The following is a 13,971-nucleotide window of genomic DNA, read 5'->3' as shown; positions in this document are numbered from 1 at the left end:
GCTCAAAAAGCATTTGCACAAAATCTCCACTATATGCATTTTGGTCTAACTTTTTAACTAGGACTGTAAATCAAGTAAATGTATAACTTAATTATATGATCTATTAATTAACTATCTCCATAGTAACTAAATGCAATCAACTAACTGAGGTATATGTGTTCATTAATTGCAGCTTGCTCCAACTGCATTTTATTATATTACATTGTATTATGTAAAATGTTAATAATAAAGACATTACTAATACACACAATATAAAACATTTGAAATGAACATCATAACAGGATTCTAATACATTAATCAGACAATTGTTTTAATAATTAGGTAAAAGAAAATTCACAGTAAGTCGCTTTGGATAAAAGCGTCTGCTAAATACATAAATTTACAATTTTAAATTTAAATTAACAATAAATTGACATCCCTAGAACAAATAATTGTCATTTTTGGTCTGAATTTGCAGTTGCTGTTGTGAACATAAAGCAATCAATGCAATGTAATTGACAGATATTTCTGCACATCCAACATATATAAACGTATTGCTCAAACATGGTTATACGAAATACCCTGAACATTTGATCAATTCAATGCATCTTTACTGAATAAAAGTAATCCTGCCCCCAAACTGAATGGTAGTGTACTGTATATGCACAATGGATCAGTATAGAATCCTGGAGTTAATATTTTAAAACATTTAAGACCAACACCTGTAGTAAACCAGATGACTGTTTTCTTTTCTCATCCCCAGACAACAGTGATGGCAGCACGTGGCATGAGTCAATCTTTATTCTGAGTCCCTGCTGTGAAAGCTGAAGGGTTGCTGCCACAAACAACATCTTAACCAGTCAAACAGAGGCAGAATGCAAGATACACACTGTTGCTCAGCACTCAGCCAACTGATCCACTCTCCTAGAAGGACGGCTTTCATCACCAGATGCGCAAACACTGAAGAAGGCTTTTAACCATTACTGGGTGTTTAGTGAACTGATAAGCTTATCTTCAGTTGGACTGCAATAACCGTATTGTCAGATGATACTGGCCACTAATAACTGCTCATTTTGTTGCACTGCCACAATAAAGATTGAAAAGCAGTAATATAAAAGCTCTAATGTGCTGATAGCAACCGACACGATTGCTGCAAAAGACAATTAAACAATATGAGCGAGATAAAAGTCTTTCTTCCTGATGACACTACTAGTGATGGATTGATAGGTAGCCAGATTGTGAAGGGTGAAGACTAGTTACAGAAATATCTACTCAAAGGTTTTTAATTCAGTTATCGTTTCACACTGTAAACCATTTCCAGCCACGGCTGCAAGAGAAAGAGCAGGACGCTGGAACCATATTAATTAATGGAGTTCGTTCATGGCCACTGAAAATGCCTTTTGATAAGTCTTTTGTTCGTAGCTGCGTGTTTTGAACAAAGGCTTGGATGAAAGCATATTTGAAGTGTTTGAAAAGCGCTCTCAGTAGAAAGGAAATGAAAAAGGAGTGAATGGGGGGGGGGCTTCAAAGATCTAGATGAAACTGACAGTTTATTTTGTTTATGTGAAAAACAGTGATGAAATGAAACGCAGGCAGAGAGATGAATGTTCCAGGCAAATGAATTCATAGGATGGATAATATGATATATGTACAAGCTTTTAAACTTGTAATAATGCACCAAACTGAATCTAAAAGAAGCACATGTGTTATGTGGTCATGTGGTATCCACCTACCTCCACAATTGTGATCTTGGCTGCCTTGCACATGGGCTGGTTGAAGTTTCGTGCTGTTTTCCTGATAGTAAAAAAAAAAAAAGTACATGCTCAGTATTAAAGTCTGTAAAACCAACTTTACAAACATCCAGAGCTGAGGTGAAATGTGAAAGACTGGAATGTTCTTTCCTCCATGTACAAGGCACTGATGATGAAATATAGAGAAATAGGCCAGAATGATGAGCTATAAAAATCAGTTTGACTATTGTCAAAAACAACTTTTATCAAGTCATCATCCATAGTGCTGCACTCATGCTTAAAACCTTTAACCAAAAAAGAACAAGAGCACATTCATATTTAATGGAAAAGGAAACAGTGCACCCTTGTGGTAAAACAAAATGATTTAACACTGGAAATGTTCAATGTTTTTGAATGCAACATAACACGATTTTACCACACACAGCAACTTTTATAAAACTAATTCTATAGTTTTAACATGACAACATTTTATAAAGATTTGTTACATTTCATACACACACTGCCATTCAAAAGTTTGGGGTCAGTAAGATTTTTTTTAAAGAAACCAATACTTAATACTAAAATAGAAAAGTTATTTTTACATTGTAACAGTATCACAAAATATTACGTTTTTTAATGTATTATTAATCAAACAAATGCAGCTCTGTTAAGCAGACATCCTCTGAATAGTACTGCATATTAAAAGAATATTTAAAAAAAACTGTCACTATTGTTTTTCTTTTATGTATGTATTTAAGTTCTATTTTTAGAACCTTATTCTCTGTGGGTTGTATAATGAATGAAATGACTGGGTTTGAAATTACAGTCATTTTAATAGTTTGCCTTGTCAACTGTGTTTAAAATGTAATCTAAAACAAGGTACTGTTTATGTCTCCTTTTTACAAGAGTGTCTCATGTGGCCTTCCCTCCAGTGAAAAAGTCTGTGGGATTGTGCTAAATGAAAACAGAAATGTGAGAGAACATAACTATTTTCAGGTTTGGGCAAAACACCATCCGCACCAGTGAACGTGTGACACTGTACAGTTACGGAAAACAACGTCTAGTCTAATTGAAGTAGGGCTGAACAACCTGAGAAAAAAAAAACAGACACTTGTACCTGAAGATGACATTCCCAGCTTTGTCCGCTTTCCAGGCTTTGACCAGCGCAAAGTCGCCCGTGATAGATTTTTCCATGATATAGTGTCGGCCATTAAATTCACGCACCTAAAACACAAGACAGAAATCGCTATAAATCTTAGATCTGCTTTTACTGATCAACCTTCATCTGCGGAGACATCAGCTGTATTATTGTATTACTCAGTAAGACTGGACGATAAAAGCAGCAGCTCTGACCTCTCTGGGTTCACTTGCGATGGCAATGGTGCCGTCCTTGTTGTATTTGATAGGTGAGCCTCCCTCTTGGATGAGTGTGCCATAGCCGGTGGCAGTGAAGAAGGCAGGCACACCTGCGCCTCCGGCCCTGATCCGCTCTGCTAGCGTGCCCTGCCATCAACACAGCACAATGGGTAAACAAAATTGAAGAATGGTCCTATAAAATCTTTAGCATACATATACTTGGCTATTGAGAACAAAGGGAAAGTGTTTATTCTGAAGGTTTGGGTAAAGGATGGTCTCACCTGTGGGGTCAATTCCACCTCCAGCTCACCACTGAGATACTGCCTCTCAAACTCCACATTCTCCCCAACATATGACGAGATCATACGCCGGATCTGTTTGGTCCGAAGGAGCAGGCCCAGGCCAAAGTCGTCCACTCTGTGTAAACCATAGAGAAAATCAATTTAAAAAAAATTATGAAAAATCAAAAAAGCATTATATGCTCAAAAACTCAATGAAAACAGGCTTTTTTTTCATATTGGGAAATATGTCTTATCATTTAAAAGGTATGTTTTCTGTTGTAATATAATTCAATGTGTAATTTATTCGTTCCTGAGGCAAAGTTGACAGTTGTGCTGCTTAATTTTTTTTGTGTGTGGAAACAATGCTTTTTTTCAGGATTCTTTGGCAAACAGAGAGTTTATTATTTATTTTATTTTACGGTTACATTTTAAATGTCTTTACTGTAATGTTTTTGTTCCTTGCTGAATAACATATTAACTAATTTTGATAAAATAAAATAAAAAAATGTAGTTTTGAATCTATGGTTGAAGTCTCTCAGTTGAAACTCTCAGCTGAACTACTGTTGGAAAAGTTGCACTTATCGCCTTAACAGGTCTAAATCCAGTGTCCAATGGGCATTCTGTAACAAACAGGTCATTGAAATTCAAAACACGCAGAGAATACTGAGACAAAGGCCACACAACTCACTTTTACAGCAAGAAACATTTTACAGATCTGTCGAGCCTCTTCAGTTTGGTGTGTGCGGTGGCTTGGCACAGTTACAGAAGCAGTGACTCAAAACTGATTTTGTCACTCATTAACTAATGGCATGACTTGAAATGCACTGAGGTATAAAAATGTTGGCCATCCCTTTTTAAAGGTAGTCAGCGCAGTAGAGCAAATCTGGACACTTTTACACTATTGATACCGAAGGGATTCTGATGAAACATGAGGGGGAAATGTTTGATGAAAGTTACTACAGACGTTTTATAAGCGCATGCATATTTTTAGGTTCATTTAATCAACAGGGAGCACAGACTCTTGATGTCACGACTCATTCACTGGACCAAGAAAGGTTGCAATTACACACATACTGTGTCATGCCATGTTCTCATTAACTCTCTTCTAATGTGTCTTCTTCACTTTTTCTCCTGCCAGAGAAACGACAAAGGCTTTTAAGTGCTTGAAGTGAGAAAGGAAAAAGAAGCTACTGTCTAGGTCATATGTGCTTAGAATTTACTGAGGTGATTTCTGTATTTTATGAAAAGCACAATAACTTAACTAGTGCAAGTTAATACTGAGCTAAAGCAAAATCAGTATAGTGCATCGCAATTGTTTGGTTTTGTTCTTGAATAAATTTGTTATTTTGAGCAACTGTTTAAATGATTGATTTACTGAAAACGACAGGATGTGCATAAAATCACCCCTTATACCCACATACAGTGCATTATTTGACGGGACAGCGCTTGTAATGATGTCCGAAAACCAATGTTTGAGGGTAGCGCCATGAATTCCCAGAACTCGCCAGCAGGTGGCGCAATCAGCGTCTAAATTAGCTCACATAGTTTCATTCACTCCTTCAAGTAGACTACATCAGTGAATTGCAACAGTCACATGTGTAACCAGCCAAAAGAGTTACTGAAACATCCACTCCACTATTATATCGACTCAACAAGTCCCAATGTTGTAAGATCTTATAAGCAGCACTCTTAAAATACATCTCAGCCTCTTAAATTCAAGAAGCGGAACTAACTGCTGTATAATTATCCCTTTAACACTGCTACAAAGTTGGAGCAGCTCTTTCAACTTAGAATAACACGAGTCTGTAACCAGATAATACACAGTGGCCAATAACTACTTCCAAACAAGTCAGCACTCCATTTCTAAGTAATGAGCAACACGTTAAAAGTATCAGCAGGGGTTGCTGATGGAAAGAAGTTGCATAGGAAACGGCGGCCTTCTGTGCGAGCTACGCATGCTAATGCCAAACACTGCTGTGACGCTGGTTTCACATTACAGAAGTATCTCTGTGGTAGACCGAAATACTTTTTTCACAGAGATTCAGAACTCGCAGAACAAGGTCTACGACAACAAACAATGCAGTCAAGAACAGCAGGACACAAACAGTCAGATAGAAAGGAAATAAACTTCAAGAAAGGAATCAGTGGAGAACTTTCTATTTAAAACAGGTCAAAACTTCCCTTGAGGGAAAAAGACAGATTTTTTTAAAGAAGTTTGTATTTTGTTATAAAGGAGCTGACAATAATAAATGGTGTAGGTGTTTTTTTGTGTGCATTCATCATGTATATAGTCTTATTTAAGCCTTACTAGGAAAATTCGAATGGACTTTATTGCTTTCTTCAACCATCTTCAGCACTAACCCACACTGTCCACACTCTGTAGTCAAGATAGAAATAAATAAAAAAATGACCCCAAATAACATAACTGGCCCATTTTCAGAAATAAGGCAATAGTATATTCGTAGACAACCAACCTGGGAAAATGCCAGAACAGAGAGGCCTATACATAGTGTTGAGTCACATGTTCAGGGCAGCTGCAACATAGCTGCAATAAACCAAACGCCAATATCCAATAAGATAGCAAAAAGACTGTATAACTAGCCATTAAAAAAAAAAAAACCTTTACAGGAATTTTGATCATTCATTTCCCTGTGTTCACTTTTCTGCATTTACCAGTATGACTAGACCTACTTGACAGATAAGACTTGCTTATCCCGTCTGAAAAAAAAAGGTTGTGCGATGCTTCATACTGACAATCTCTTTCTATTTGTGGTCAGTTGAGCACACATTCTCAACGTCATTTAAGGGAGAAATTCTTGTAGCGACATCTAGAGAACAACTGAGGTTATGGAGTTGTATCTTGCTGTTTTGGTTATTATTTCTCAAAAGGCTCCAAATGGATTTTAAATCTCAAATCACAGAAGCATCATTTACTGTTCGTTTTTATTGATGTTATGTGTTCGTATTAATACTTCAATGGTATTAATACTTCAATATGAGTGGTTTCTGTTGTTTGCATGTGTCAGGAGGTACAGGAGCTCAGTGTTAGGCCAACTAGTGGAGTACGAAAGTTGGTTGAATTTAGTGCAATCACAGTTTGTGGCTTGGTTTAAGTTGTTGTTTACATGTAAAAAGGCTTACCCTGCATTATTGCTGACTGCAGTCAGGCTCTTAACTCCTGTCTTCAGCAAACTGTTGATCAGATTTTCTGGAATACCGCACAGGCCAAAACCTGTGAATGAGAGAAAAGGATACTAAAGAATTTTAAAAATGGTTGCTGTCAGCTATTTATCAAGGCTATTCAGTTGTAATATAACATAATATACAATAATGATGATGATAATAATAATAATAATAATAATTTAATACTTTAATTTAGCAAGGAAACCTAAAGAGAAGAAATGTTTCTTGAACACCAAATCAGCATTACAGAATGATATCTGATGGATCGTGTGACACTGAAGACTGGAGTAAAGGACTACCAGCTCATGCATAAGAGACTTCTTTTAACAACATTTAACAAAATGTTACTGACCGCAAAACTTGTGAATGGTTGTCTAAATAATAAAGCAGACAGTTACTGATAAAGGATGAGATGATGATAAATCATAACCCTTACCTCCCACAAGAATAGTCGATCCATTAGGAATATCTTTGACTGCTTCAAGGGGGTCTGAATAAAACTGTCGGGACCGCTGATTTGAAGTGGAAAAGTAACAGCCGCATGTCTGCTAACAACAGACATTTAGAAGGGTGAATGAAGCAGGCTGAACATATTAAAAGGCAACAAATTTAAAGCACTAATGAAAGAGAATACACATTTGAATTCACAGTCAATTAATCTGTTCAACACTTGAAACCCTTTAAGCTCCCTGGCAATTTTATCCCTTTTTTCCACTAAGTGTTTAGGCAATCCCATACACGTAGTGATTTGAGGAATACAGCCTAGTGGAAAAAAAATACATAGATCAGAGGTTGACTTGTCCATTCATGAGCCCTGCACCTCTCACGAGGCAGTGGAATCTGCATAGATGCATAGAAATGTGAATTAAAATAAACATAAGATCCATTTCCTCGGTCAGCTACAACAGTTTGACCACTTTCCCATGCTGACGTGCACGTGCTAAATAAACCCAGGGAGTCCAGCCAAGACGTCCATTTCATTTATATCTTTATTTGTTGACACAACAGTGCGTGTTTGACCTCACAAAAGCTCCACCAAAGGACAAGGAGAGGAAACAGCTGAACACTTATCTCCCGGCCTCAATAAATAATTAATCTGCTTCTGTTTTGTATATATGTTAGCCTTAAGCATTATTACCAAATAATAACATACAAAAATACTGAGTTATAGTAGTTTTCTAAGACCATAATAACTCACTCAACAAAGAAACCATGTATGATCATTACAACTGTTATTCCTTGAAACAGTCATTCAAAGGTTTCTGCTCCGACTTCAGCCACATGACACTAGCATGGGACTCTGTCATAACTATATGACTTTAAAAACTAGGCTCAGCGGTCAGGGAGAATTCCTCTCCTGGTTCTGAGAAATAGTTATTACAGTGGTCTAGTTCACATGTTGTGAGTTATAATAAGCAAAATCTGGTGGGTGGAACAAAAGGGGAGGTGTGTGAGTAGGAGAGAGCAGAGTTAGGTTACTGTTAATCAAGAAATAGTGTTGGCAATGCAGTCAAGTTGATTGTCCTAGTTTTAAAAAACTAGTATTTTTATGGAAGTTATTGATAAAATCTATGGTGGTTATTCCTTATGACAGAATTGCTGTGACCATTCACAAAAAGTGACCATTTGTTTCCAGGTCAACAATAAAACAAATACATGAAAAGCAACATGAATGATTGGTTGTGACTCTGGAAATCAAGGTCAAAAGTATGCTGATGCTCTTTAAATGGTTTGCTGAAAACACACAATGCAGCACAAAATGACTAGTGTTACTAGTCTCTGAGATTAACAATTAGACAAGCTTTTGACATCAGGTGAATATATACATCAGTTTGAGACTAAAGCACACACATCATATATATATATATATATATATATATATATATATATATATATATATATCTATATATCTATCTATATATATATATATATATATATATATATATATATATATATATATATATATATATATATATATATATATATAATATGAGATTACTTATATAGCCTTCTAATACGATCTGCACCTCCGTCTTCGCCATGCATTTGAAAGTGGGGCAAAAATAGAAGCACCGACAGGTTCAACATCATGCAAAACTTCGGATGCACCGTCTTATGATTGTAAACACTGACCTTGCCAACGGAGAATCGCGAGATGTTCGTCTTGATCGTCGCTGTCACGTTCCTGATGATCACACTCTCCACTCTAGATAGCGCTTTTAGAGTCGCCATGTCTGCAAATTAAAGGCCTAATTTGATGTACAGTGAAATATGGTGACAGTATGCCCTCGGTGATCTCAGATAGGCGGAGATATAGTAAGCAAAGGAGTGTCGGGGGCTCGATTTGCTTATTTGCATTTAACCCTCTGACCACCATCTAGCGACTTCCGAATCATTCTTATGAATCGGATGGTTGTTCACCATACCAGTCTGAAGTGATTCGTTCACGAATCGTACTAAATCTTTCAAAGTGGTTCCAGTTTGAACAACGCAGCATAGTACATGTCCGAGTCTCACTGATCCATATTATATTATATATTATATTATAATTTATAATTGTATTATATTATAATTTATTATTATATTATACTGTATTATATTATATTATAGAAATCGCTAGATGGTAGCGAGAGTGTTAAATGTAAATAAGCAATTAATGCGTCTCCGTTTGTTGCAGCATTGATATTTGATCATAAAAACATTTAGAACCTAAATATGTATTATTATTATTATTATTATTATTATTATTTACAATAATATTAAAATGTAGGTACATTGATTTGCTATTTTTTTAATTACAATATAGTTTTAATATATCAGAATAACAGCTAAAAATAAATAAATAAATAAAATGCAAATACAAATAATACAAAAACATAAAACCCATAATAACAGTATGCAAATTACATAAAAAGGAAATTTCATAAAACGGAACAGAAGAAAATAAAAGTAAGCACAAGCTACAACATGACACCACGTGATGCCATAATTACGTCATAACATAAATAACTGATGAATCTTTATTTGAAATGATTCTTTAAAAGAACTGTTTGAAAGAATCGATTCGCAGGAAAAAAAATGGAAACCCATTCATCACTTCTGCCAATATTTAAACCCTCTGTAATCAAACAACGGGAATTATGGGAATAATTTGGATAAGAGTGGACAAAGTATGCTCTTGCTTTGATATACGTGCCAAGCGTGAAGTTTATGAATGAAACGAAAGTACAAAACATCTATGTAATCCTCTGCACGTGAGTAATCGTGCGCTCGTCACGTGACTGTCGTTTGCAGTCATGGCCGACGACTACAGACGAAGCGTCGAACTGGAAAGGAGGATTTTTGAGTTAGATAATAAGTGTGCCACTCTTCGGACTGAAAAACCAGGTAACCAGGAATCATGTCGTCAGTTGCGCAAAACCAGACTCCTGTTATTATAGATCACGCAGGTTCTTAAGCTTAATCAGCCCGGTGTTGTCATCGTTGGCTAGTTAGCTTAGCCGCTCTGCGTTAGCATTCCTGCGAATCACAACAAACATTTTCCCGCACATCGATCACCCTGTTTATTAGACAAACGTTCGACTAACTAATTTATACGAACACCATAGTACTTCTACTAAACCGCAAGATAATGTAAACTGTAAAGCACGTTTATTACTTAATGTAATTTTTCACATGTTTTGGCTAGTTATTTAGATACATTTTGCGTTAATGAAGTCGCATGTGGTCATGCAATGATACAGAACGACGCACAAATAATATAAAACAACATATTTAGTTATACGTATTCTGCAATGTGATATTACGATCTCACTTTAAATTATATCAGAGATAAATAGGAATTTAACGTGCTGTCAAACTCTTTTAGCAGAATTATCCAATAAGTATTTTGTCTACTGCAGCCAGGTCTCGTTAATATAAAAATAGTAACAAATGTATGATCAAATGATCACATTTCTGCCATGTTTATTTACTTTAATCTGAAATTATGTAGATTTGTAAAATATATTGGCGTTTTAGGTCCTTTCACTTATACGTAGTGTAACGTTACACACTAATGGTTTTTATTTTTAAATGTTTCAGTTGAATTATTCCCATGATGTGATCAGAATAAAACAGAAGACATACAAGGGTTTCCTCTTTGCTATTGTTATATGAAATACAGTGTCGTTTCTTTTGGTCTATAATAAAAGCTTTGCTTTAGGTAACACATTTCAAAGCTTTAAAATGTATTAAAAAAAAAGAACAATATGTATTCACCACTGTTTTTTCAGACAACCAATTATAAACTTTCATGTTGTATGTCCTCTGTTAGATGTTAAATATTAACATATTGTTGTTGTTTTTTTCCCCTTCCTAGATGATGACTACTTACAGAATGCATCTTCCATACTAGACAAGTTGAAAAGCTATTATAGACATGGAGGAGAGAGCAGCAGCCTCCCTAAACTGCTGCAGGATTATACACAGGTACTTCACATAACACTGGTCTCACCCTGTAGCATTCCCTTAAACTTAGCTTAGCTATCTATTGAAATGTGTGATATGTGAATAAAACAGTTAATTTGGAAGTGTTGTCTTATTAATTGAATATAATTTTTCAGCCTTTATATTAGCATTCATGTTAGTTAATTAAAGGAAAAAAACGAGTTACATTTTTTTTTAAGATTTCACAGGGAATTCAGTTGCATCAAAGGACTTCATGCGAAGTCATAAATATAAATTTAGGAGGTCTTAAATTTGAAGGAGAAAAACAATATGGCCTAATGCAATCCAAAATCCAAAATTGATCAATACCTAATTTATATTTAATTATTTGTACATAAGCCACTTTCAATACCTATGTACATATTGAAAAAAAGGTATTTTTTTTAATGTCCATTTACCATGGTTTGCAGATGTTTGTGTTCCCAGTCTGTTCAATTGAGTAAAAGAATAAGCAATATATTATTTATTTTATGGGTTTGTTCTTCATACATTATTGTATTTGTGCAGGGCTTTATAAAACACTGCAGAATTCTTGTTTTTGATTTAATGGCTCATATGACCTATTGTTTTACCTACTTTTCTACAGGTTGTTTTGGACATTACATTCTATGAGGAAAACAGGCTTGTAGATCAGGAGTTTCCTGAGGACACTTCCCCTTTCAAAATCCAGCAGTTGCTACAGGACTTGACAGAGCCAGAGGTGTTAGCTGGGCGACTGGTACCTGCTCAAGAGGTGTTGTATTTCTGTATCTGTAGAATATATTTACTTAGAACAATTTGTTTCATTATTTGCTGTTGATTCTAAATAAGGCATCAACTCCCACTGGTTAATATTTTGGGTTACAGACCACCTGTGCAATTTGGAAATGTGGCAATTTATGCAGCACAGTATAATTATTTTGTTCGTTTATGAGCAACATAAGTGCAACTTTTTATGCATCATGACTTTACATGTGGGTGTTCAGAAAAAACATAGTCTTTACTCTAAGCACCCATAGCATAAATTAAATTAAAACCTTCAGGTCTATACTGTAATCAAGTTGAATTTGCATAGACTGAATAAGATTAGAAAGCTGTTCTGTGAGTAACTGTAGTGTGATGCTGTGGTTCGGATCAGGTGCAGTCTGTTCTGGGGCTGGAGCTGTTGGAGTGCCTATACTGGAGGCGTGGGGCATTATTATATATGTACTGCCACACACTACACCAACGCAAGCAATGGATCAAGAAGAACAAAGCCACGTTCCTTAAGGTTCTTTCACCAACCTCTCACTCCACAGTGCCAGTTTTAGTGGCCATGACTTGAGTAAGTGTTGCAATGCTCCATGTCTTCACAGTGTCTTCAAGAAGGTGTGCGTTACCTTATGAGAATGTTGCAAGTGAGGAACTCAGTCAAGCTGAACGATGGTGTGGTTTTTCATGACTCTGCAACCGCCAATTTTCTGGCAGAAGGTACATCTTTGTAAATGTACTTTCTGTTCTAAAACCGAAAGACGAATGGTTGATTTCTGTGAAGTTTTGTTTGGAATTCGGGAGCTGAGTACTGCAGACATGCAGGTCATTGTTACTTCAGATTGTGTCTCTGTGTGTGACACATCAGGGGTTGTGTCTCTGCAGGGATGGATTTTCAAAGCATTTATTACATCTCTAAACAGCACAGCCAGTGGGTTATCAGTATCTTCAAATATTTAAGTTAATTTACAAAGGATATGGATTTTCCATTGCAAAGATGTGTAGCCTGCAGACTCCACCCCTAGTACTTGCATTAATCAATATCAACCAATATTTTTGAGATCGCTAGCTGTTTTACAATGCGCTGTTTTTAACTAAAGTTCATTATGATAAACACTTTCTATATAATAATAAATGATATGCAACTTTTTACTGACTCATTTTTTTTTAATTTTTTTTTTACCTTTTTTCCTCATTAGGTATCTTTTCTGATACTCACTTGCTTACAATGATGTACATTGGTGAGATGTGTTTCTGGGCAGTGAAATATGAGGACTGCAGCATGGACACCACAGAGCGCAAAGAGGACCGGCTTCATTTCCGAGATATTGGCACACAAATCCTCCATAAGTATGTGCTAGCATGCGAGGGGCCACTTCAGGGTCAGGGCTGGAACACAGAGAATGCCAAGGAGATCCTTAGTATTTTACAGTAAACCTGGAGAGAGCTTCTAGGAGAGGTTCACAAAATGTCATTGTTCTGAAGCTAGCAAGAAAAAGCAAAACCACAAACAAAAAAAGATTAAAAAAAGAAAATACTGAAAACAAAAAAGGCACTTATCTTCCGGTCCAGATTTGTTTTCTGGATGTGTGTTTTCGCTGAGAATGTGGAATAATACTTCTAATGTAAAATATAAACAAATGACTATTTGTTTAAGAAAACAAATTCCAGCAGAGAAACATCACAACTTTTTATTTATTTTAATTTTTATTTATTTATTTTCAATTAAATACATTTATATATGTTAAAAGAAATGGTACAAAGGAGGGGAAAATGCAGGTATATGTTGCATATTTAAGTATTTGTGACCATTTTCAAGTATGGACCTTTTCTTTTTAATAACATCTCTTTGTATATGACACCTCTTCTGCTCACATATTAAAAGTTGTATCTTTATTCCTTTCATTGACCAGATGTAATGTTCAGAGATGGGAATTTGGATATTTTGATAGTATACTTTTAAAAAGCTAAACCTTTTGGTCATATTCTTTTTAAAATGAAGTTCATTTTTTTGTTTTTTTATGTCTTCATTGAAATAAATTTTGGGTTAAGAAATGTTGAGATGCGAATGTCTGAGTGATGTTTTGGTTTCACGTTAATGAGAGGTTGTTAAACCAAAGGAGTGTTAATAGATACAAGATGCTGAATTGCCTTCATGTCCCCAGTAATTATCAAAAGGTCTTCAATTAAATTTCAGGTTGTACCTGTATTTTTTACTCCTATTA

At 35.5% G+C, this 13,971-nt stretch overlaps 2 protein-coding genes across 3 annotated transcripts in view; one reads left to right on the top strand and one right to left on the bottom strand.

Annotated features, from left to right (window-relative positions):
- The window catches only part of oxct1a (3-oxoacid CoA transferase 1a), a 39,672-nt gene extending 30,760 nt beyond the window's left edge, over positions 1 to 8,912 (bottom strand). The window contains exons 1-7 of one of the 2 annotated variants that reach the window (XM_052563880.1): positions 8,663 to 8,912; positions 6,966 to 7,077; positions 6,488 to 6,578; positions 3,347 to 3,482; positions 3,063 to 3,212; positions 2,827 to 2,933; positions 1,713 to 1,773 (exon numbers count right to left, since the gene is read on the bottom strand). In XM_052563880.1, the coding sequence (XP_052419840.1) occupies positions 1,713 to 1,773; positions 2,827 to 2,933; positions 3,063 to 3,212; positions 3,347 to 3,482; positions 6,488 to 6,578; positions 6,966 to 7,077; positions 8,663 to 8,761 (756 nt within the window). In that variant the 5' untranslated portion in view covers positions 8,762 to 8,912. The remainder of the gene's footprint in view (positions 1 to 1,712; positions 1,774 to 2,826; positions 2,934 to 3,062; positions 3,213 to 3,346; positions 3,483 to 6,487; positions 6,579 to 6,965; positions 7,078 to 8,662) is intronic. The other variant, XM_052563881.1, reaches the window with a different exon arrangement.
- A 649-nt stretch (positions 8,913 to 9,561) lies between these two features.
- Positions 9,562 to 13,807, top strand: rimoc1 (rab7a interacting mon1-ccz1 complex subunit 1). The gene is made up of 6 exons (XM_052564038.1): positions 9,562 to 9,916; positions 10,890 to 10,999; positions 11,604 to 11,750; positions 12,135 to 12,266; positions 12,352 to 12,466; positions 12,946 to 13,807. The coding sequence occupies exons 1-6, from the start codon at positions 9,826 to 9,828 to the stop codon at positions 13,179 to 13,181; spliced, it is 831 nt and encodes a 276-aa protein (XP_052419998.1). The 5' UTR covers positions 9,562 to 9,825; the 3' UTR covers positions 13,182 to 13,807.
- The last annotated feature ends 164 nt before the right edge of the window (positions 13,808 to 13,971 follow it).

Source organism: Carassius gibelio, chromosome B8, assembly GCF_023724105.1.
Source record: "Carassius gibelio isolate Cgi1373 ecotype wild population from Czech Republic chromosome B8, carGib1.2-hapl.c, whole genome shotgun sequence".
NCBI lineage: Eukaryota > Metazoa > Chordata > Actinopteri > Cypriniformes > Cyprinidae > Carassius > Carassius gibelio.
Note: the sequence above shows the minus strand (reverse complement) of the source record. Positions and strands in the feature narration are given on the sequence as shown.

Excerpts from the sequence above, each read along its gene's own strand:
- rimoc1 (XM_052564038.1), top strand. The coding sequence starts at position 9,826 with ATGGCCGACGACTACAGACGAAGCGTCGAACTGGAAAGGAGGATTTTT. Across the intron at positions 9,917-10,889 it reads TCTTCGGACTGAAAAACCAG|ATGATGACTACTTACAGAAT; the intron begins GTAACCAGGAAT and ends TCCCCTTCCTAG. Across the intron at positions 12,267-12,351 it reads ACAAAGCCACGTTCCTTAAG|TGTCTTCAAGAAGGTGTGCG; the intron begins GTTCTTTCACCA and ends ATGTCTTCACAG.